Source organism: Aythya marila (assembly GCF_965140915.1).
Source record: "Aythya marila genome assembly, chromosome: 1".
Classification (NCBI taxonomy): domain Eukaryota; kingdom Metazoa; phylum Chordata; class Aves; order Anseriformes; family Anatidae; genus Aythya; species Aythya marila.
The window spans coordinates 196,774,898-196,800,159 of NC_139042.1; the positions used below are offsets into that span (position 1 = coordinate 196,774,898).

Here is a 25,262-nt window from a genome sequence, read left to right on the forward strand (position 1 = left end):
ACACCAAGGGGTCTTCACTACCTGAGGCCACGACTGCTTTGAATTTAAGCATCAGAAATTAGCCCAGGTACTGCTTTAGATGTCTTGCTTCATATTCTGCCAGAAAGCCCAACTGTTGTCACCATAAGGTCTGCTACATAGAGATCTACTTCTCAGTGCTTTTGTACAAATTAAGTCATTTAACAGGAACCTTGCTGACTAAAATTTTACTGACTAAAACTTTGCTTACCCTTTCACTATATTTTGTGATTTTGCTGCAAGGCCTATTAAAAAGCAATATCTCTTGGCATTTTTTCTTTACAATGCCTTCAAGGCAATGTTAAGCACTTTATTTGTCTTTAGGGATTGAATGTGTATATTTTTGCCCTAGCACACATTTTCAGTATGAGACTTCCATGTCAATGCCCAGTCCACCAAATATAAACCCTTTAGGGCCAAGGTTTTGTCTTCTTATCTGTCTGGAAAGGGATGCGTCTCTAGAGACACTCACACATTCACCCAGACAAATATATACATAGACATGTATATATATTTATAAGTAAAAGTAATAATAATTGTTTTTCCCCACAATTTAGGTGAGGAAATAGCTTACCCTGTAGTAAGGAACCTGACCTAAGAGCTTATCACCACACAAGCTGTACTTTATAGACAAAGCCAGTGTTCTTTCACTGTCAGTTTCCTTGCAATGTTACTCAAACATAAGGTAAATTACAATTATGCTCAATCCTATGAAAATTTCATTTTTTTCTTGGTTAATTGAAAAATTGTGCAAAACACCTTGGGGATCACACAAAACCTGTAATTCAACTTAATAAATTAGTTTCATTTTTGTGGTTTCTAAGATTTTTTGCATTTTTTTTCTTCAATATGCTTAAATTCTGGTAGAACATCACAAGTAAACTACACTTTTTTATCCCAATAACTTATTCTGCATTTTTTGTACTTTTTTTTTTTTTTTTTATCTTTTTTTATCTGTAATCACCAAGGGAATCAAAAGTATCTCTATTTTAGTGAAAAAAAAAAAAAAAAAGGTATTAAATTTTATCTAACTTTCTTTAGAGGAATGTAGAAACTTGCAGCTCAGGTATCCAAACAAAGCACTGGGGACAGTCTTTATGATGTTGATGTAGTTTATATACAAAAGCAAAAGAGAAATATATAGTCCTTGCTGTCCTTGGAAAATTCCATGTTATGAATGAATAAATAAATAAATAAATGGAGAGAAAAAGAAAATTCCAGCAATTCCAATGTGACATTTTAATCATGTTTTATTCCAGCTAATGAAATCTTTGAATTAACTGAAGTGGAAAAATACCTCTGTTAATCACATTGTGGTTCTAGTCAAGGCAACGTGGAAACACTACTTAAAAGTGCTTTTCTTATTTTTGGTTCTTGAAGAGAATAATTTCTGTGTCATCACTGCTGCTTATGAAATTGTTGCTTCTGTTTGTCTTCTGTAGTCTTGTAAAATAAATGTCTCAAAAAAAATTAACTAAAGACAATCCTGGACAAACTTTTCTGATGGGGCATTACAATCTGTATATGCATTAATGTGGTGTGTCAGCACATGTTAGAAAAAGTTATTTAATTTTCCTGCTGGAAAATCTTTCTGCTCAGAAAATACAGGAGAAAAAGCATCTCAAATTTTGCCAGATATACTATCACAATATTAAAAAAATAAATAAAAATAAAAAATGTATAACATTAAAAACTCAAGATGGGTCAGATACACAAATGGATTCAACAGGTATTGAAGCAACATTCTTGAGGGAGGAAATGAGACAGAGTAAAGACTTACCCAAAATTATACAATAGAGCCACTCCTAAATCTGTGTACTGATTTAGTTCAACTACATTACCTAAGGAAGAAGAGAGCCAGAAACTGAAGCCAGTAAGAGTAATGGTAAAAGCAGATTCAACAACAGCTAAAGTTGCTGGAAGCTAGCAAAAAGCCAGTGAAGTATTGGTCTACTCTTACACCATCTCTCTTTTACCTTTCTTATATTATCTTGAGCCATTTAGGTAATAAATTCTTAAGAAACAAAAATATGTAGAGAGAGTTTTATAAACTGTGCTAGAATAGAAACTAAAATAATGTAATCCTGATTTCAGTTGGGAGTCTCCAGGTTCTACTGGAATACAAATGAATTAAATACATCATTAGTTAAATACAAACACAAGTTTAAAGTCTGAAGTTATTTTAAAATTTTCTGGAAAGATCAAGAAATAATCAATAAAGTACATCTCTCCTTTGAACATGAAAAAAAAAAAAAAAGGGGGGGGGGGATTTATTTTCTAAATTGCACATGGTGATAACCAGATGTTGAGAAAAACTGACCTAAAAATCTAAGACTTTCATACTAATAAGTTCCAAACACACCACTACTGTCTGCTTCTTCCCATCTCCCTCATGTCTCTGATGATGAAATCATATTTTCTGATGTTGAAAAACAAAATTAGCATTCAGCCACCTCGTTTATCCAGTGACCTTTTAAAAATTAAACTTATTGCACAAGACAGGAGAAAAGTCATTCTCATAAAATTCATCATAGAAGAGTGTCTGTCTCTCAGCAGATAGAGCTGTGTTTGGTACAGATCGAAACAAAATTTCAATTTAGTGATACATATATACCCTTCATACACTTTTTCTTCTTTTATTACACAGTCATGTGTATACTATACAAAATTAATGCTCATTCCTGATGTGATTATTGAGAATTATTTCATTTTTAAAAGATGAAGGTGGTATACCGCAAGGTATTGAGTCTCAAGAGGTCATTGCCATATGAGGTGATGGCATTTATCATATGATCACAATTAAGCATGGGTCTAGTCCAACACTGAAAATCAGACACACGATATTGTAAGCAGTCAAGTCCAGTCCAGTCCAAGCCTGAGGCTCAGCTCTGCAACACATCATAAGAGGAGAGAACCCAAGTATTCTTCACCTTTTAATGTTGTTCCAAGCTCTCATCTTGAACTCTGGATAGATTTGGTCAGGACAGGACTGAGCAGTGTATAGCCCAGTCTCACTAACAGTCTCCAGTTTGGCTTTTCCTAAACAAAGTGCTGATGCTGAGAGAACAGACCAAAAGTCAGCAAAGTGAATGGGAAATTATTGGGTGAGAGGACATGTCTTTTTTGGATCTTAAGAGTTTATAATCTAACTGTCTGAAGCCAATATGAAAAGGTTCAAAAAGAAATGGCCAAAAAGTGGGAAAGTAAATCTTCTTATTTATTGATTGATTGATTGATTGATTGATTGCTAGTTTCCAGCAACTTTTGCTACGGTTAAATCTACTTTTATCATTACTCCTCCTGGCTTCAGTTTTTCATTTTCTTCTCTTTTCTTTAGGTAATGTAGATGAAATGAGGCTGCTCTCAGGGTGTAGATATGTTCTCAGTTCCCATTATATCAGGACTTAAACTCAAAAGTTGTCCCATATCTGCTGCATCAACTTTTAGTTATTGTGCTTGTATGATCTGAAGAAAAGGATTTAAATCATTTGATCAATAATTTCAGTGTATTCGTTGCCTGATCTAAATGCTTTATAGAGTTTAACATATACTACAAATAATACAGAATGAGTAAGATCTATGCAAAATATAGTAACAATAATTGTATACTGATCAAATAGGTGGGCTAATATTCCCAATAGCCTTTGCTTCCCATACCATATTTTTTAAAATGACCCATTTCCTAGGAGCCCATTAGAAAACAGTGATAAACTTCCAGACTCCAGGCTGAAGTAATGCAGCTGTTTTGCTACTGCCAGGATCAAAAGGGTATAAAGAGCTAAAAAAAAATCCAACACGGGGGAGGAAAGGATCCAGACACGCAGGCTAGCCCTGGGAGAGAACATTTTGTAGAAAGACTGAGAAGGTGAGAGTTTTCTGAGACCTAGAGAATGACATCTCTTGGGAAAAGGCAAGAATACACCTAGCAGATTTTGTGGTTTAAGATCAATGTTCTCATAAATTCCTTGTCTACTAATAAATAAAACTGTGCTTTGTAGAAGCTGTCTGAGTACTATTCCCACTGTCTCTGCTGCTGAACTCTTACCTGTGCTCATGGGGAATCATTGAGTTCCAGGCCTGACACTGAATACCACTTTTGGTGACAGATATTGTCCCTTTGTAGTCTGCTCCTTTTCCAATTATACAATTCCTGACATAGTCTATTGAAAGAAAAGGGAAGTATTAGGAGTTCGGTTAAATATTTTCTCAATGTATTTAAAAATAAATCTCATTGTCAGTTTTCACATTAAAAATATTTTTCATATTCTTTAAAGACATAATTGTTCAAAAAAAAGTAATTGTCCACATGTATTTTTTCCTTTTTTTTTTTTTTTTTTTTTAAAAAAAAGAGTTATCACTAGCTTGACAAAGAAAGCTATCAAAAATATTATCAAAGTGTCTGATTAACCAAAAGTACATGACTCAGGACTTAACACCTCCACTTATTAAGAAGGTAAAGAAAAGTAACATTAAGTCAATAACAGTAACACATACAACTGAGATTTTAATTTCTGCAACACAAAGACAATATTTGTAAATAAAGATGTAAGTTTCAGCTTTCAGAATGTATAAAACCATATTATACCCAGAATGTCTCTACAGCCAAAAAGTCACTGACTGACCTCAGCTTTTGTCCCCTTCCATAGCTGGAAAAACAAAATCAGTAAATAAATCAGTTACCCTTCTTTTCAAACAGATCAAACGCATGGTCTTGCTTCTTTCTCACACCATTTGTCAAGCTGTTGAAGGATAACCAATGGCACCGTTTTGTAACTCTGTCATAAGCAAAAGCCCTGCAAAGAAAATCTTGATGAGAAAAAAATCTCTATGTGGTTTATAATAATGACACATGGCTTGCCAAGGAGCATGCAATGACATCAGATTTATTTTTACTGGGAAAGTCAGAGAAACAGCCCCAATTATGATTTAAACCCACAACTGTGCTGACAAGAACAAAGAAACAAAGAAATTAATTTGATGTGGCCACTACATTAAATACTAGCTTGGTTGTTCACACTAATCTAAGAGTTCCCTTGTCATTAAAGATCTTTATTTTAAAAGTGAGATAAATGTGACTGAGACAGCATTTGTGTCCCCAGTTATGTTGCTTTCTGCAGGAAAAAAAAAAGAAAGAAAGAGAGAGAGAGAGAAAGAAAAAAAGAAAGAAAAAAGAATATTATATAACATCTCTGTTTTACTTACAATATGCCTGTGAAATAGCTAACAGTTAATAGTTAATAGTTTATCCACTCTGATGGCTTGAGAAAAAATGAGGCACACGGAGTTCTGTTTCTTGCCTAGAACAACAGAGCTATTTGAAAACAAGGTTATATTTTTTTTTATTTTTTTATGAATAATCTAAACTGTGATTGTGTACCTATCCTTGCTTTGCTTTAGTTTTTTTTTTCTTTTTTCTCTCTCTATTTTTAACTGCTTTAAAGGTTAGATTATTTCAAAAATATTTCAAGAATAGTGTTGAATTGAGTGAAATTGGGGGATGAGGGGAAGAAGGCAAGAAAGACAAACAGTAATCAGAAAAGCAAGAAAACTTTCTGTCAATGTTTTCAATTAAATATAAAGAGTTTTTCCTCCCAACATCACTTTCAAATGAATTGCTTTAAATGTAGGTAAAATATTTTAAGCGTTTTAAAAACTCTTAACTGTCTGAAAAAAAAAAAATAATAAATCACTCACATGACTCTATTATCTTTAGCCCACAACACAATCTTTATTTCTAACTGGCAGGCATTGGTCATCCCAAATCTCAGCCATTTTATCCTGACCTGAGATTTTAACACCACCTAATAGTATGCAAAAGCCACACAGATTTCTTACACTTCATCTTTATTTTGGCTGTTTACTGCACCCCCAACTCACAGCTCTTGCTTTCCATTTAATTCCCCTCTTGCCACACAAGTTTTTCTGTGTGAGATCTTGCTGGCTTCAGTTAAAAATACTACAAGATCTTATCCAACCTCCCCGCTCTTCCCTCTTTCAAACATCCTCTTCATTATCTTTTCCATCACCAAACAGATTTTTCATCCAACTGCTCTCTACTCTGTTGACTCCAAATGTTTCCAACCTGCTAACCTTCATCCTTCTGCCTTTGTTCAGCCTTCTGTTCTCTTCTGGCTAGTTCTCAAATATGAACATATCCAAGTGCTTCTAACTCCATCTTCACAAAAATATCCTTGACCTTTCAAGCCTTTCCAATTACATTCTCCCTTCCCCTCCTCCCTTCTAAAGTGGGAATGCAGAATGCTCTGTTTACAAACAATTCTTTCAGTTTTTGCCTTTCAGTTGCCTTTTGGTTTCCTTCCAGCTTGGCTTCAGTCACTTTTGTACATAAAAGTTTCTACAAATCTTTTCTTGGACCCTAATCGAGAGGGTTTTTACACTTCCAAAGTCAACATATTTAAGCAAATTCTTGGTCTTTCTTCTACTGATACTGCCGATCACAACAATTTTTGTTGTTGCTATTTGTACTGAGACAGTAGAGTTTCTGACCAGACTCTGGAATCCTGTGGTCTACACTACAGCCCCTTGCTGTCTAAATATGAAACTAAAAGACAAAATAGAAAGTAAGAAGATAACAAAGGATAAGACTGGTACAGCTTTATAGGTAAGGAAGTGACATGTCTGCAACAGTCACCTGCAGGCAGTATAATAGTAGCTATATTGTGTTTTTCTCATCCTTTAAAGAAAAAATGTGGGAAAAGCTGCAAGGATAACTTAAAGAAAACAGCAGGAGTAATGGACTGCAACTAGTAGTAAACCAAATGAAGAGAACAGCTCAGCAGTAGGTAAGAAAAGCTGATATGGAATACAGAAAATGCTGAACAGATAATTATGAAGTCAAAAAGACAAGATAAGTGAATCTAAGGGATACTTTGTTGGGGGGTTGGATTTTAGCAATAGTGTTATGTAGGAAAAATGAGTCTGTATAAGGCTCTTGCAACTCTATTAAAGATGATCAAGATCTATGCAAGTATGACAGCAAGAGAAAGGAAGAAAGGTCAGCTCTGAGATATTATAACTTTTATTACAACTTCAGCAGTTTATAATAAATAAATAAATAAAAACCTTTTTTTTTTTTTTTCCCAGCAATTTAGGAATGGCTGATCCTGTCTGTAATGCCTGGACTCCACTAATTCACCACTTTCTAGTGGAAAAGAACCAGAGCAAGGTTAAACCCTCATCTTGGTTCCGTACTTCTCAGGAAGGAGACTCATGGAGTACTTCTTCAAGTACTATTGTCATAATTATGTTATGAAGTATTTCTATTTTATCCTATCATAATTCTTAAACAAACTGAGTTTGCATCCAGAAAATAAATATTAACATTAGTGTTGTTACCCGAGTGATAGAGAACTACTTCTTGGATCAGTACTAACATTAGAATCAAGTCACAAAAATGTCAATAAACAATGGAAAATCCAAGTCTTATGTTTCATGTATATAAAATGCCAATTTATGCCACTTCTCTTCTAGGTTTTGTATGATCACACAACAGCCAGTAAATGAATTGGTTTTAATTTCAGTTAGCAACACATTTTACCCTGTACTAACCATATGCTGGCGTGAAGTTAAAGACTGGTAGTTCTACGAATAAAAGGGAAACATTAGCAATCCCTGCTTCCTTTAAAAGTGTAATTTTACAGTAGCATCAAAGAACTATGCACAGTATAAAAGGACCCATCTGGGACCAAATGAAACCACAAGAATATTTCCAGATAGAGGGAATCTCTCTTGCTGCACAGAGATAGCACAGGCAAGACCTAATCACCTACACCTCTGCTGCTAGCCTTGTTGGCTAAACAACTGTAAGAAAAAATGGGAAATTCAGAGCATGAGCAGTCAGATTTTTAATTATTTTTCATTTTCAGTGTAAAATAGCCATATATGACTGATTGCGGTAATGCTATCTGTGAGCAGAATTCTTCCAAGCTCTGTTGTCAAAGTCCATCATTGGTCCTTTATATTCTTTTATTGACTGATTACAGCAGAGGGAGTTTGCCCCTTAATGAATCTGTCATACAGTGACAGGGACTGAGTGTCCCAACAGAAAAAAAATATTTCATAAATGAAAAAGTAATGAAAATGCAGAGAGGTTCTAGAATATTATTCATGTAAAGTGGAATCAATGAATATATTAACATACTTATTATTTTCAGAAGATTAAATGTACCGTCCAGAGCAGCTACAATTAGAAGATCCTTGAAACAATCTTCCTGAGAAGATATTGAAATTGTTGTTTTCTTGGCATTATTTTGTTTGTTACATTATATGTAACAAACTTGGCATTATATGTTTGTTACACTGTAAAACCTAATTCTATACTACTCTGTGCCACTGAAGACCAGAACCGAACGATTTCTTATTGCATGGAGTGCAACCTGATCGACTTGGCAATGATGTCCATGGAAGCTCTGCCAATAGGAAAAAGAGTTACTTGTACCATGTGAAAAAATATGAGTGCGTGGAAAATATGTAAACTCTGCTTATTGTTTACATATGTAAATAGTCAAAGTACAAAATAATAAAAACTACATCTCCAGAACTCTTTTAATCTGCAATTAAAGGCTTAAAAAAGGATTAAATTTCAATGGAGGACCTTTTCTGCCAAGGAAGGGCTTTTGTTATCACATTTGATCTGACTTCTATTTGTCATAAGTCTTTTTTTTTTTTTTTAATATATATTTCAAGATCAGGCTGACATTTAGCCCAATGCTTACTAGTACAGAAGTCATTAATTCTCTCCAAGATTCTCCTGTGTTCATTTATTGCTAAAGGTCTAGCATAAAGAGGCTGGGGGAACAATTCAAGTCTAATAAACAGGAAAAATAACAGTGATTTGTTCCAAAAAATAGTAGAGAATATGTACTAAGCAGACAAGCAATCAGCTGCATGATGTGTTTGTAAGAGACAGCAGATGCTGTAGAATAGCTATCATATACTTGTAATGATTGTACAGCTGAGAAGGTTTGAATCCATTGTATCAAATTCATAGTACTTGCCAGTGAACTTCAGCAGTGTATGTATCTGTGTTCCATGTGTGAAGTTCCCATTGACTTTAGTGGGAGTAATGTGTAAAGAATGAAGATAGAATATGGTCTGAAGTGGTGCTGAAATACTGCAGCTGTGATGTGTGACAATAACCATTTTATAAGAGAGATAAAAATCCCAGAAATGTTCACTGAACACTACGGTGCAGCACAAATCATTGACATCTTAAAATAAGTATATTTCTCAGCTATATTACAGAAAAGACTACAGATTGGACAAGCTAAAAAGACAGAACAACTCAGATAATGCTTTATATTACATTACGTTGTCATTACATATTCTGGACAGGTAGAAAATATATCAAATAAGAAAATAAAGATACCAAATAAGAACTACCAAATAAAGATACCAAATAAGAAATACCAAAGAAATCAAAACAGTGCAGTCTTTAGATTGTACTCAGTACAAGCTACAGCTGATAACAATTCCAGAGAAACCTTTGTCCAAAGAGTATTATATAAGAATCTATTAGGAAAAATGTAATAATAATAGAGATACATAACTTACTTGCAAGTGAATGAAAGACCTTTGTTCCTGCTGCATCTCTTGGCACACTGCTCAGTGGTATTTAACAGCTTGGTTTTAACTTCCAGTGTTTTGTTTACCTTGATGAGCATCAACTCTCCTGTTTTTTTGTAGTCATGAAGAGGATTTCTCCTTTTTCCTTTACCATCTAAGAAAAAAAGCAAAGAAGAAGACAAAAAAAAAAAAAAGTTAAGATCAGTCCTGAGATTACAGATTACATTAGAAATGAATATAATTTATTAAAGAATTATTGCATTGTATATATTGTATATAATATATAAAAAAAATATAATAAAAAAAATATACAAAATTGTTGTATATGTATTGTATGTATTGTATAATGTATATATTATTACGTATACATACATACAATATATATTATTACATTGGTACCAAAATCATAGCAAAATTCATAAAACTAAAGTACAAGCAGATACTTAAGAAGAATTGATTATTTTAGATGGTGATCTCCATCCTTAAAAACTGGGATAGTAGTAAAGCTCATTTCAAATAAAGAATTACATAATACAAGAAAAGGGTAAGAGGAAAGTTTTACACCCTGTGAATATTTTTTTCAGAACCTGAAAATACGCTTGCTATACATCACAAAAACTGATATCTGATAAATATTTCCAATAAAAACTGAAGTGATAAAGTTAAACAAATGTCTACTTTTAATGGACAGACTAGAGTTAAAATTAGAAAGGGAGGAATAAAAATGTCATAGAGAATTATAGTTTGAATTGGCTAAATTGTTCTTAAAACAGAAAACATTAAAACATTTTAACACAAATTGAGAGCAGATTTGGAGCCTGAAAGTAACATAAAATATTCACTTTTCCCATCCATTGCTCTAGTGAAGGCTCAGTGAGAATGTTGTGTTCAGTTTAGAAGTGAATGAATGAGTGTTGTGAGCCTACAGAAAAGGAGGGGAGGCAGAAGCCATAACATGGAAATAGTCTGCACTGTTACAGAAAGATCGTTTTCCATGTCTCTGTAGAAAGACCCAGGGGAAGAGGTGTAAAATGGAGCAGGCAAGATTGGCTAGAGAAGTTTGGCTGAAGTGCCAGAGGAAAAGTCTTTGATTTTTGCAAGAAAAACCCGCTATTTTTCCAATGTGTATGCATGTTAGCTTTTCCCATAGAAACCTGTCTGCCACTGTAGGCTCCCCCATCATCAAAGAAGGCAGATGAGTACCTCTAGATGATTCTCACTATTCTAGGACACATGAGTAACACAGGAAGGATAAATTGCCCTTTGGAACTACTTATCTTTTTTCACTCAAGGATACATTATGATATTTTTGGATTAGATGGCTAATGCAGTAAAAGTCAGGTGAACAAAATACTCCTTAGTTTACAAACTAGGTAGTATTATTTTTCATAAAATATTTCCATATAACTGTTTTCAGCTGTCCTTCCTTTTTTTTTTTTTTTTTTTTCTTCAAAGGATCAGCCACGGTAACAGAACATGAATGCTCATGACTAATTTATTAATTTTTGCCAGAGCTTGCAAATACATGAATCCTTACCCTAGTGTGCCATTCTACTGAATAGAATTTCTTATACAGGTGCAAAGTGCACATGGACCAGCAATTTTTGTTTGCTACACTCTGCACAGAAGTTCAGAATAACTCCTCAAGTTGCAAAAGTGCAATAGCTGAGCTCTCTGTGAATCCAAATGATTTAGTGCCATTATGAAGCTAAAGAGGGCTGAAAGGTGTTCCTTTGGCAGAACTTCCATCCTGATGGGAAGGGAGCTCACATTTTCACTGTATTTAGCTAAATCACACCTCTCAGTGGTGAATTATCCCTAAGACACCTAAAAATAGACCAAAGACATTTAAAGTAGATTTCATCAAGCTTCAGTTATTAAAGGTGAAGGGTGGGGGGACATGACTGAGAGAGGGAGAGCAAAGATCAAAGGAATAGAATTTCTCTGCTGCAATAACCCTATAAAAAATCTTCACCACATTCTACTCTTTTAAAACTGATGAACTGTGAGCAATGCTATTCCCCTGTACCTAATAGCTCATAATTTTAATTCCAGTTATTTTCAGAAAATGTACAGAAATTATTAATTTCCCTCCAAATCCCTAGTATTGTTACAGGAAGCCCTATTATAGTTATAGGAAGAAGCCTTTGCTGAAAAGATCAAATGACTTTGGAGCTGTGTCTGGGACCCATATAAGTTATAATAAGCATTTTCAGCCTTGCATTTGCACAATGTATATGTACCCAAATTGACTCATAATGTTTATGGAAATGTTATGCTGAGATTCTGGCTATAAGGATTAGCATTGCTACTGGAAACTATTGTCTTTACGCTGAAGCTGCTTTTTGTTGTTGTTGTTCTTGGGTGAAAGAGACAAAGTGCTGCAATAAGGATTGCATCTGCTCTTTAAGACAACCGCAGAAAAACAAATCTTCCATTAAGCTTTTGTGGTAAATGTCTCAATATATTATCTTAGAAGATGTAATTATTTCTATGTTTTCTTAGCCATTTTTATATCAAATGAAGGTAAGAATCTGTACAGAAATATCAAAGTATTTTCTTTTAGTTCTTGATGCTAACATTTGCCATCTACCGATGCATCATTATCTTAATTCCCTATGATAACAACTTCTTAAACTCACCAGCAAGCATGCAAGAATATCAGCCAAAAATAAATAAATAAATAAATTCAAGAAATTCTGCTCTGCCGCCTGACAAGCATGGTTCACAGTTGTGCTTTTTTTTTTTTTTTTTTTTTTTTTTTTTTCCTGAGCACTTGTCCAAAGAGGATTATGGGTTTGATCTTGCATTTAGCAATTCATAACACTCTGATTTACTTTAGCTTTCAAACAACAACATTCTATGACTTTGCCTATAATCCAAAAGGCAAAGGGCCAAATGCATGGTGTGACTTTGTTAGAACCATCTGAATAATGCAAAACATTACTTTTACACCACAAAGAAAATAAATAAATAAATAACCCTAGGTGGTTTTATTATTAAAATATTAAATAAAATAGTGCCCTAGAAATATTCTACGTCAAAGACTATAATGCAATATTCTATAACTGATGCTCCTAATTTTTGACTGTCATTCATATCAGTTTCCTAAACTTTGATTAATCAGGACTTTTGCTTATTTTGTGGGTTATGTCCTCTGATGCTTCTCACACTTGAATATCAGGTTACTAAGGAAGTCTCATTGTACTTAAATTTGAAAATAAGAAGAGCTGACTCAAACAAAAGAATCCATTCAAACACAAATCAACAGTTTTTTTCATCAACAAAGGAAAACTAACTAACTAAAACTAATTAATTAAATACATTTCTTTGGCTGACTAAATGTATTTCTTTATGTCAAGTACTCCTCAAAAAGGTGAAGGTAGTGCCTCTTTCTGTCTCTTAATATGATAGCAAACATGGTCGGACAGAACACAGAGCTCAGTCAGTGCCCGGGAAAGTGGGAACTACCATGTTTGCTCTAGCTGGATGCTGCAGTGGGCAAGTATTCCATCATCTCATCTAGTATCTCAACAGTCTTTCCAATAGGTCTCTACCACTTTCATAAAATGTGTTAAACATTCACTAAAGAAAAAAATTTCCTTACAGAAAGAAGGAAACAAGAACCAACTCTGGGTTCCCTTACTACATTTTCCATATGAAGTTTCTGTGTAGTCTTCTCAGATAGAGAGTATTAACTGAGATTATTCAAACTGTAGAGCATCAGGGGGAAATTATTTCCAAAAATATTTTTTCGTGTAGTAGTTTCAGTCTACACCAAACATGTAATTGAAAATAAAGATAAAGAAAATAGAAATAAATATTTTTTTTCTGCAGCTGTAATGTAAAATGACTCCCTAGGAAGTTGTGGTACCTGTATTCTATGCCATATTTAACTGCAATTATTTTAATTATTTTTATATTAAAAAAAATAAAACAGGTATAACAGCTAAGAATGAGAGTAATAATCAATGTCATAGAAATGTAGATACTTCCTCAATTAACAAATTAAGTTTGACATAGCAAAGACATTTGAATTTTCTTGTCTTCCAGCCTCTAGGTATTTTCTAACCACTGGGCTAATGGGAAAATAGCAGCAACATCATTTTTTTTTTTCCTCTTTTGTTCCCACACCAAAAAGAGATTTCTACTCACCCTATCGTCATACCACTCAGTCCTGACACTGGGTATGTTCTATACCTCAATGTAAAAATTCACACCTAGTAGAAAACAGTAAGTCTGATACTGAGCTATAAGAGAGTCAAGAACTTCAGTATAAAAGTAGTTTCAGTAGTTTCATTTAGAGCTTAAATACATTAACAAGTCAAGTATTAGACTCTCAGGTTTTAGCCTGATCACTAAAAGGAATTGATTTTTCTATTAGCTGTTTTGTAGTAAACAATTAGTATTGGGCAAATTATACCACTGTTGCATCAACCAAGAGCATGCAGGATATCAACAGGCCTAAAGATTACCTTTGCGAATTATAATGAGATCAAAACACTACTTGTATTGTCTACAGCTAAATTTTACAATGAATTTATCTGACATTATCTATATCATTAGTAATCCCTTTCTCCTTTCTGCATCAGTCCAGCTTTTTCTAATATAGTTGTATATTTAGGCTTAGGAGTTACAGTCTTACAGAGTACTTGGAGCGTACTGCTGTCTCCCTTGAAAAATCCCCACTTTTATAGACTTGCTATAGACTATACAAAGCTTTTATTAATCAAGACTTGTGATGCATTCAGCATGTCAGCTTTCAGAGTTTCCAAGTCTCACTCTAATCTATGCAATAGTTAGTGCTCTCTTAAAGAACCACATAATGGAGACTTGTGATAATGTGAGAAGCCTCATTCTGTGATAATGTGAGAAGCCTCATTCCTTTCTGTTCTTTCTAATTTTACATACCACTTTATTAAACAGAACAAGCACATAACAACTCAACACCAAATTATCAAAATGAAAAGATAAGTAAATTTAAATTCAAAGTTTATGTTTGAATCAAGATCCTTAATGAAATCTTGCTGTTTTGATGTGGAGTTTTATTTACTGATTTTGTTTGTTTACACTTGCAGAGCTGGATTACATCTTTTAGAACTTCAGCAGTTTCACAAGTAATTTGCTTTGTTGTGTTAAACTTCCAACTGACCAGGGTAATGAAAGACTTTAATTCTATTATGATAGATACTGACGTAAGTAAGTTGCAGATCTTTATATGGTGGATGGAAAAAGACATTCATAATATTCCGTTTTGAAGGAAAAAAATAAAAATAAAAATAAAAGAGAGAGGAAGGTACCTCAATTCTTCTAGGACGGAAGATGATGACAAAAAAATTAAGGAATCAATTACAGTCCTGCTAAGTAGTGGGAAGAAAAAAAAAAAAAAAAGGCAAAATGATACGGCACTTGTGAGAAAAATTGGAAAAATTGAAAAGAGAGAAGTTGCCCACACACTGTGCAGGAAGCTGAAAATTTAAAGAATAGTCAAGTGAAGAGAAATGGTCATATAAAGTGATATAAATATTTCAGAAATATAGAATAGAATCATAGAATCATTAAGGTTGGAAAAGACCTTCAAGATCTTCTTCAAGATGGTCCAACCATCATCCTACTACCAATGTCACCCACTAAACTGTGTCCCTAAGCACCGGATCCTTAAATATCCCAAGGGATGATGCCAGGGATACCACCACTTCCTTGAGCAATGCATTTCAATGCCTACGTCTTTAGTATCAGTAGGCATTTTAAACTGCTGTTCAATATTTTTGCATCATCTGTGTAATGAAACAAAGTCATTTGCACTTGAGCAGTTAACAGATAGACTAACTAGAGATTGAATTATTAATTTTATAACTGATAACCAGGTCAGAAGGTCAAAATAAGATCAGATATTAACTTATTTTTTTTCAAAGAACAATCATCACTGCAAGCCAAAGTAAACTGAAAAAAAAACAAGATATATTTCAACAGATATTTTTCAGAAGAGATATCAAAACTGAATGCTTATCTCAGTATAATGACAATTTAATACAAAATAAAAAATAAAGCTTAATCATATGCATTAAAATGCATTTGGCAAAACTTGTGTAAAAGCAAAATTGTTGAATAGAGTTTAAAAAAAAAAAAAAGTATGCTTTATACTTAAAAAAGTATGCAAGAGTCCTTAGCATACATGGATTGAAGAACAGTAAGCAAATGTGGTGAGGTATTTAATTTGTCTATAAAACATGTTGGAAGGGTTATTTTGAATTAAATTCAATAATGCGTCTCCAGGACAATGATATAAAACACTAAGGGTAAATTGTATATTGGTGCAGGTCCCAATATGATAACACAAATATACTGGTTTCATTATGAATAAAATATATGTATATGCTAAAATAAAGTATATGCTATCAAATGGTTTCAGATACCACATGCAAAGTATATTTTATCGTTTAACACTACAGTGACTGTAAAAATAAATATATATATATATTTTTTAAAAAAAAATGTTGCATGTTGATACCAAAATAATTTATGTGGTCTTACTATCTATAAGAATATTTAGGAAGCAGTTCTTTAAACAAATATTTTCACGACCATTTTATCTCTTAAACCAAGTCCTGGAAGAATTGCTTTGATAAAGTGAATAAATGGTCATCATTTTAAATTTACTTTTAACTTAGTTTCAACTTACTTTCACTTATTTTGACTACTTCTTATGCTTGTTTCAAGTATAAAAAATATCCAGTTTCTTGGCTAGAATGCAAATAAATGAACAATGTTTCTAAATTACCTCTCATTTAGGAAGGAAGGAAGGAAGGAAGGAAGGAAGGAAGGAAGGAAGGAAGGAAGGAAGGGAAACTGAAACAATTCTGAAATGTATCCAAGAAAATAAGTTTGTAGATTGAATTGACTTAGATGCCAGATTAAGTTTAATGCCTTTATTTATGTAAAACAATAATTTAGGATTAAAAATGTTTACCAACCATACCTATAAAAACTGCAGTCAGCCATATAGATGGAATGCCATCAAAATAAAACCAGCTGTCCAAAGAGTCATCTTTAACTTGTGACAATTAAACAGTTTTTCAGAAAGGTATCTGGAGGACCACATGATTTTTTTTTTAACTTTTGAATTTTATTTTCTTAGCAAAAGAGACTTAATGGAAAAAAATTACAATTTTTAGAAAACAGTTTAAAATAGAAATATATAATACAGATATAATTTTTTCCTTATTTTTATGTTGGCATTCAGTTTAGTTGTTGAGCAGATTCAGGAAATGCAAAAAGATTTTTCTTTTTGGCTTTACATTGCATATTACCACTTACTCACACACCCCCACACATACACGCACCTATATACACATATCCCTCGTTAGCAGCTGCAAAGAGTGCCATTTTCTCTGGAACCCAACTTCATGTTTGCTAAGTTCTTCCTTTTTAACCCTCTCCTATAGTCAGTGTGAAAACTTAAGAAATAAAGGATAGCATTAAAAAATGATAGCATGTTCTAAAATTGGATGTTAGATGCAAATGGACAGCTCTTTTTCTTCAAAGAAAAGGTTATCTTCACAGCAGGATGCTGGGACCCATTGGCAGAAACAAATGGTCTGCAGTTTGTACTCTGACTTGCTGTATGTAACCTCTGGCTAAATTACAAAGAGCATTTTCCATTGTAAGATTTGTCTTACACATTTACACAATAATTAAATCCTTTATATTTCACTTAGTGTTCCACAATCTTTACAAGCTTTTGGTGCTTCCTCTAAGGCACCCAGCACATTGTGCACTCCATTTGCAATGGGGTCTCAGCCACCACTGAGGGTGTCCAGGCTTGGAGCAGGGAGTATAGAGAAAAGCACAGGAAGGCAGGGCAGGGTTCAGGCATAGCAGAGTGACCAGCTGCTAAGCAAAACGGCCCCTGTGAGGAGTGGCGAGTCTTGCTGCATGTTGTTTGTCTAAAAATAGTGCTGCCGGCCAACTCAAGGAGTCAGCAAGAGCTGGAGCTGATGGGAGAAGGAGGGAGCAGCCAGTCCTCAGCCAGGCCAGCAGCACTGAGGACTGCCAGGCATGGCCAGGCTCATCATACAGCGCATGGGTGGAGGCCCACAAGCCATTTGATTCCATCTCCTGTAGCTAGATTTTGCCAGCATATTTAAATAATCTGGAGCATGCTCCTAGCTCTGCTTCACTGCGGCTTTGCTTTATGTGTTGGATACTAACCATGTTCAGGAATACTTCTACTGTCCTCTAACAGGACTGCCAAAAAACCCTATAGAAAGGAGAGAGGTGAAGGCAAGGATGTCTTCATTTCTTCACAATGCTTTGGAGCTGTCCTAATTCCACACTGCAAAGTACAAACATTGCTCACTTCTGGAAGACACCAATTTTCCTACCATTCCTGCTTCCCAAGCAAGTGCAGAGATCAATCCTTTTTCGTCTCCATTCTGCCTTGTAGCCTCTGCCCATCTACCCCCCACCTGAAGACTGGTGAGGAGAAAGTAAAATTCCTATGCTCATCTAGTACAAGCAACTGCAAAAAGTTCAGGGCAACACTCTCCTTCCCACATAGAGCTTTTACCCATCAAGGGGCCCAGTTATCCGGCCTTCAAATCTCCTTAGAAAAGTCTGAAATGCTTAAGCGGCAAACTAATGTTCAGCGTAAAGATCCAAAGGGGAGATATTACGTTCTCTGAGGGAGACTGTGCATTTCCCTTCCAACCCTGGCCTCAGTTGAAGTATTACAATAATGACAGATGAGCTCCTCCAATAAGAGGCTTTCTTTTCCTTGACTTCAGTGCACGATTTTCCAGAGTTTTATGCAACGTTTTAATCTCATGTCTTTCAACTCTAGATTCTCCTGCTAGGTTGCTTATGAAAATTACATTAATAGAAACAGAAAATCTGTTAAGCAGGGTAAGAACTGTATTATATGTGAGAGCAAAACAAGCAGCCCCTGGCACTGAGCACCAAAAGGATTCCATTAAACAGAAGGAATACAGTCTTCCAACTGGCAGAGTATCATTTCACTTTGTTGACAGTATATAGAATAATGATTATCTACAGCTGGGTTAGGGAAGTATAAATCACATTAAATTTTTAAAATATGTGTAGCTATGCAGACCACAGGAATACACAACATTCATACATCGATTATTGCTATGGTATTTTTTTAAGGAACAGTTATTTATAGGAACTAAGTGCAACTGCCACATCTTCATTAGAAACTGCTTCAGATGATCCAAGCTACAGAAAGTGCTGAGAAGTTTGAATAAAGAAACACACTCAGATGCCAGTCTTTTCACAGAAAAATATCTTTAATTTAAATAAATCTTTAGCATTCATTCTTTTTTTTTTTTTTTCATTCAATATGCCAATCTGTTTTTTTACTTTTAGTAAGAATTCAGACTTAGACTTACAGGACCTGCAGGATATTGATAATGACTAGGCAAGTAGTCTATAGGAACCTTGCACATTTATCTCTTTCACCAATCAACATCTTAAGTCTTATATGTTAAAAAGAAACTCAAAAACTGATATTGTGGACAGCCTGCTGACATGAAAATTTCTTGCTGTTTTCTTCAGATTCTTTTTGTTTGCTTGTTTGTTTTTTTAACCCATTAATATAACCCCACATGTATAAGAAAACTCAACAACACCGGACATTGTCTTTGCACAGGACTTAGGACTTTGGATTCCAAACCTAAAAGATCCACTCATAGAAGAAACAATACTCATTGCTAAGTAAATTTAAAACCAGCTTTGACAAGATAGTAATAGAAAAAGTATTGACATGTATTAGCAAAGGATTTTCTTATATATATATATATTTAAATTCTGTTTTCTTCACTTACCCTCTTTTTTCATATATAAAAATATTAAATATATATACACATATATATGCTTTCTTATATATATAGCTTTCTTGAAAACATCTCAGTAAAAATAATTCAAAATCCTGTATAAAAGATACCATTTATGTTTAGAAAGCTACCAATATATTTTCAGAAACTAACAAAACTTCCTCTTGCATACATTGTACAAATCCTGAAACTTTTGTTGAAGATCACCTATTTTTACAAAGCAAAGACAGCACAATGATTGCATGTAGTAAGAGTCATCTTTCTTGCCCATAAGGCAAACAATAGGATTGATTAATATTATGGTGGGTGGGGGAGGAAAGTTAAAAAAGGGAGTGTTGCCAAGAAACTGCCACTGTGAAAGTTGGCCAGAAAACAAGTTCTACTCTATGAAAAATTCTGAAGTTTTGGAAATCTAATTTTCATCCACACCAGGATGAACCATGCCCTCCTAAACTGAAGAGTTCATTGGTTAGGGCATGACCATAATCATCAACCTACTGATATTCACAGTATCTGTCTCTCAATCTCTCCTGTTGGAATATTAGATAGATGAAATATTATTCATTGAGCTTGGGAAAGTATAGACCCTGCTAACAGCCTACAGGGAGAACAAGGACTTTGTCTCATTCAAGAAAAGTGTCCTGAGATTAAGCATGACCTAGCTTCTTATGAATTTGGCTATAGACCAGTTTCTGTCTAGTTGGCCCACTGAATAAAGTTGCAGGAGGCTGTTTTGCTTTTTTCAAACTAGCCCATCAGTTGATGAGTTTCTATCCTAGGTGAAGATTTTTCACTATCAGGTACCCCAAGCTATTGTGAATGCCTTTGCTGCAGATTTCTTATTAATTTGATATGGAGGAACCAAGCCAAAGACATTTTCTATTTAAAATGAAAAGTTTTGATGGGTCAGCATTTTCCAGTGTGTGTGTGTGTGTGGGGGGGAAATCTCAGAAAATTCCAAACTAGCTCTAGTCATCATTTTTTCTGAAAGGTCACATGTCCACAAAATGGAAATTGCAATGCGCATAAAAAAAGTAGTTTAGAAAAACATAGTAGCATAGTGTCTGTATCTCTGTTTCACCTGCTACTAATGCCTGTATTGGTAATGCAAAAACAAAATTGTCACTGAGCAGACTGAGCACAGGTCTTCTGAGACGTTCAACATCATACAGAACCACACTCACAGTAGGTGAAAAATAACAGGTTTTACTACATGTGATGCTGCCATTCTTTTTCTTTTTTCTTTTTTTTTTAACTAGCCCACTGAGTTTACAATAAATAAATAAATAAATAAACCCACTTTTAAATCATATATATATATATATAATTGTAACTATAAAAATATAATTATATCTTGGAAGCCATCAACACCACTTGCCATACCCAGTGCTTGATGCCCTCTGACATGACCAAAGGACTCATGCACTGTATGTGCCTGCTCTCACTCTGCCCACTCCTAGCAGATCCTTTCCCTGAATTGTGGCTGTCTTTTGTTTCTGTCTGTGCAAAGGTCTGACCCTAACAATGTTGGCGGAAGGAAGGAAGGAAAGGTTTGTAGAAACCTTTGCAAACTCTTTTTTCCTCAAACGTCTCCCCAGAGGGCCAATAGAAACACAGAGTTAGCTCTTCAGATATCCAGTCTAAGGGGGACACTTCAGGAAAGAAATTCAGCTAAAGAGCTTCCAGCACTTGATGACTTATTGTTTGTTCCTTCCCCCCTTCTCCCCCTCCCCCCCCCCCCCCCCCCCCCCCGCTCCCGGGCTTCATCAGGAACATCTAATGAAATTACAAGTATTTCAGTCTGGAAATAGCATGTCCATACCGCTGAACTTTGGCAAGGACATTCCCTTTCTTATACAGTCTTATCTTATACTATCTCGTGCTTTGGGTATTCCTTGTCAATTTATGTAACCTAACGTTTATTCTGCCACTTGGAAACGAAGGGCAGATGTTCCCTCACGCCCTGACAGCGGCCAGGAGCTGTCTCTCCCGCTCCCACTTCCTCAGTTCTTCCCATCCGGAGAGAGCCCCCTCGCTGGGAGGGGAGGTGGCGGGATGCAGCGACATCCCCGCAAGCCACCACCCGCTCCTCCTGTCCCCGCAAAGCCCTGGACGAGCAAACTGCCGCAAACAGTGCTCAGCCTGCCCCGACACCCAGGCACCTCACCTCCGGCCGCTGCCGGTGCCTGCCCTCAGCGCAGGTACTCCTGAGGGGAGCCGGGGGTGTTGGGGTCTCCCCGCCCGCTGCACCGCCCCCGCCGCGACTGTGAGGGGGAGAGGGGAAACGCCGCGGCCGTGAGGTGGCGGGGGTGTCCCTGGAGAAGTGACAGAAAAAACTAACCTGCCGCAGGGATGGTGATGGGAAGCAGCAGCAGCTGATGGAGTAGCAAGGCTGGCAGGAGTTGGGTGGCCCACATGGTGCCGGCGGCCCCCCCTCCGGCGGGCTGGCGGGGAGGAGGAGAGGAGATGGCTCCTCGGAAGGACCCTGTGCACAGCCGGTCACTCGAGGAGGCAGAGTGAGCCGAGCTGCTTTTTATTGCGATGATCTAAGTTTGTTGTGTGATTAACTGGAAAGATCTGGGTCCCAACTCCCTCTTACGGTAAGAAACTGTTTAACAACATCCCCTCTCTGCCTCCTCTCCCCCACCCCGCCCCTCCCCAGGAGCTGCCTCCCCTCCCGCCCCGCAGCCAGCCCAGCGAGGGGGCTCCCACCACCACCTCCCTTTCTCCCTCCTTCCCTCTCCCCACCGCCTTCCTCCCTCCCTGGATCCCTCCAGGGGCTCAGGAGGAGCAGCCAGGCTGATCGGGTCCCTCAGAGCTTGCCTTGGGGCTGGTGTCTACTGCTGCACAGTCCCCCATATCCTCCCCCCTCACTCCTAGCCCCCAACCCTCCTTTGTCCTCTCACCTGCAGCCATATCACCTCTCTCTGCCCGCAGACATCTCCCCTCATAAAGTCACCCTTTTTCTCACCTGCCCTTTGGCCTCATCCGCAGGAAAGACCCTCAACCATGGCTGTTTCAGCAGGACTCCTGCTGCCCCATAGCCAGGAACAAAACAAGACCGTTTCCTGGTTAAGAAGCACACCTTTCCTCCGACCTGTCCATGGCTCCCCCTTGGCTGCTGGCCTGGCCTTTCCATCACCCTCTTTGACCATCTGACATGAGCCACTTCCCCAAAATTGTGGCAACTCTGGGGAATCTAAAGGTCAAGTATCAGCTGGCTGGTATTTCTCTGTGGAGACAAACCACAGTCCAAAGCGAGGCCCGACCTTCCTTCTGTTACTGGCAAAATGACTCTAATTCTTCTATTGTGCTTCCTTTTAACTTTGTGGAAGAAATGGCGTTGGAGTTTGTTTAAAAGCATGAGACCGGCCTTTGCTAATGTGAGTGTTCAAAAATAAACATTTCAGAAAAAGTTTTGCTGTAATTTAAACCAGTTCTTTCTCCCATGCACCCACCTATGGTCTATTGCATAAGTGTATGACAACACAAGCAGTAGAAAAACATTTCTTTCCATTTTCCGCAAATAAACAAGAGACCTGCATATGGACCCCTGCCATGTGAGTCTTCTCCAGTCCAGTTTCCCTTTCCCAGCCTTACTACCCATTTTGCTCATAAACACCTTTGAATGAAAGAGTTTTTCTCAAAAACATGTTGTTTTCAAAGGCAAAAGATATTCATTTTTATGTTTTATTTACTTTTCCTTTATTTCCAAAAATATATGTATATATATGCTTTTTTCTTTCCTTTCACCCAAATTATACCCAATGTCAAAACAAAATATTTCTATTTGGGAATTACTGTCTTGGTAAGTGAAAGAAAGGGGACAATAAGGAGCTGAGGGAGAGTTTGTGAAGAAAATATTTTGAACATTTGGTGTTACAGGAAAAACAAATTCATGTGGAAAAAAAAAAAAAAACTTTCTTAAATATGCAGAATGAAAATTATTTCTATTTTTTTGCTTTTTCTCCAAAGAATAAGGCTTTATTTGCTTGAGTTTATTTGCTGGTGTGCTAAAAGCACAACCTGGGAGCAGAGAATTTGTATTCCTTATGCCATTGACCTTGTGCGAAATCCTTATCCACTGCAAAAAGTAGAACATGGATATCTCAGTTTCTGTTTTCTGTTCTTCTGCTTGTGCTTTAAGATAGACATAAATATAAACAATAAGCAACAAAAATAATCATAGGACCATGCTGAGCCCAGAATAGCCACATTCTGTTAACCAGATGCATTTGACTTGTCCGTGCATGTGATGATTGACCTTTCTTTGTATAAAGCCCCAAATTATGCACCATTAAAGTCAAGTAGATTTTTTGCCACCGACTTCCCTAAGGTGGAGTATTTGGTCTGTAGTCAGATTTCTCCTGAATCTTAGGAGGGTTTCTGCTGTGTCTCATGGGGACTAGGATGCTCCCTAATGGAGAAAATATTTTGCTATATGGATTCCTATTATTAATACATAGTCCTGTGTATTATTCATAATGTATTTGTAGTTCTGCCTGAGAGTTTAAGTCATGGGCATAAGCTTCTTTGCCTGTATATATTATTCTGGGCATGTGCAACTCCTTAGACATGGTTCTCTATTTGACCAGTTTTGGGAGCGTGCTGGAGGACAACTCTACTTTTTACGTAAGTCGTACTGCCCTTCAGTGAAAAATAAGGCATGCAGAGTGAAGGGCCAGAGACTGAAGAGAAAATATAAAGGAAAAGATCTTGTAGGTGCTACATTCAGATGATATATTCATAAGCAGTCAAGGCAAATATTTGCATCTGGATCTGGGAATTGAAAATGCTCTTTGGTCCCACATCATATACTGCGAAATGTAGTATGATCCTTTTTCTCTGTCTTCTTGCCCCATGTATTTTACAAGTGAAGCATAATATTTTAGTTCAGTTCAGTCAAATTTTATCTTGAAATTCAATACAAAGAAAGCCTGTAAAAATTGCATTTCATGCTTATGTTTTCTAAAGAATATTCAATGTCAGGTATTAGTCTGCATATAGAGAAACTAAGAGCTAAATAGCATAACCAAAAGTTGTAGGCTTTATGCAAGAATATTCTGTTATGAGTTATGATTTCTGTCCTTTTGAGTGTATGCTTTCAGACCTATAAGCCTTTATCTCTCGCTTTTTTTTTTTTTTTGGGGGGGGGGCAGGGCTGGTTGTAGCTGAGGGTGATGCTTTTGGTATTCTTTTTCTTTTTTCTTATTTTTTGGCTTCTAATTTCTTTGGACACCTTACAAACTTGCCTTGATAACCTGACTCACAAACCAGTATAGTTCTGTGTTAGGAAAGTAGCATAACATTTCTGTAGGCTATATCTAAAAAGAAAAGTGTTACTGCACACTTTACCAAAGATATATTGGCTCTACATTGCCTACATGAGTAAAAAAGTTTGAAAAAGTTTTATTTTGGTTGGAAAAGTAAGCAGACATGACCAAATACATAGAAACTGCTATTTTTATATTCCCTTTTCTGACCATAACCACAGTTGGATCTGTTTTTCAGATGTAACTTGCTACCCAGAAATGCTAGGTATTCAAAATTTTGGCAGGAATCTGCACACGCATTCACAGAATAATACCAAGTCACAATTAGCTTTAAAGGAAAGCTTTCCTAAATGAACCATCATCTGTCATATGAATTACCTATTATGTTCAAAATAAGCCATTTTTCTTCTTGATTTACCCTCTACTATATGTAGCACTCCTTATGCTAAAGTTTCATTGGATAATGAGCCCAATAACAAGCGCATGTAGCAATTATTATTCAATGTCAAGTTGATTAATGAAAAAGTTCTTAAGT

At 36.0% G+C, this 25,262-nt stretch overlaps 1 protein-coding gene across 3 annotated transcripts in view; it reads right to left on the reverse strand.

Moving 5' to 3' along the window:
- Positions 1-21,977, reverse strand: part of HGF (hepatocyte growth factor) — a 63,342-nt gene extending 41,365 nt beyond the window's left edge. For all 3 annotated transcript variants that reach the window (XM_082784673.1, XM_082784672.1, XM_082784674.1), the window contains exons 1-4: positions 21,796-21,977; positions 9,592-9,757; positions 4,699-4,811; positions 4,064-4,178 (exon numbers count right to left, since the gene is read on the reverse strand). In XM_082784673.1, coding sequence (XP_082640799.1) covers positions 4,064-4,178; positions 4,699-4,811; positions 9,592-9,757; positions 21,796-21,871 — 470 coding nt within the window. In that variant the 5' untranslated portion in view covers positions 21,872-21,977. The remainder of the gene's footprint in view (positions 1-4,063; positions 4,179-4,698; positions 4,812-9,591; positions 9,758-21,795) is intronic.
- Positions 21,978-25,262: the final 3,285 nt, after the last annotated feature.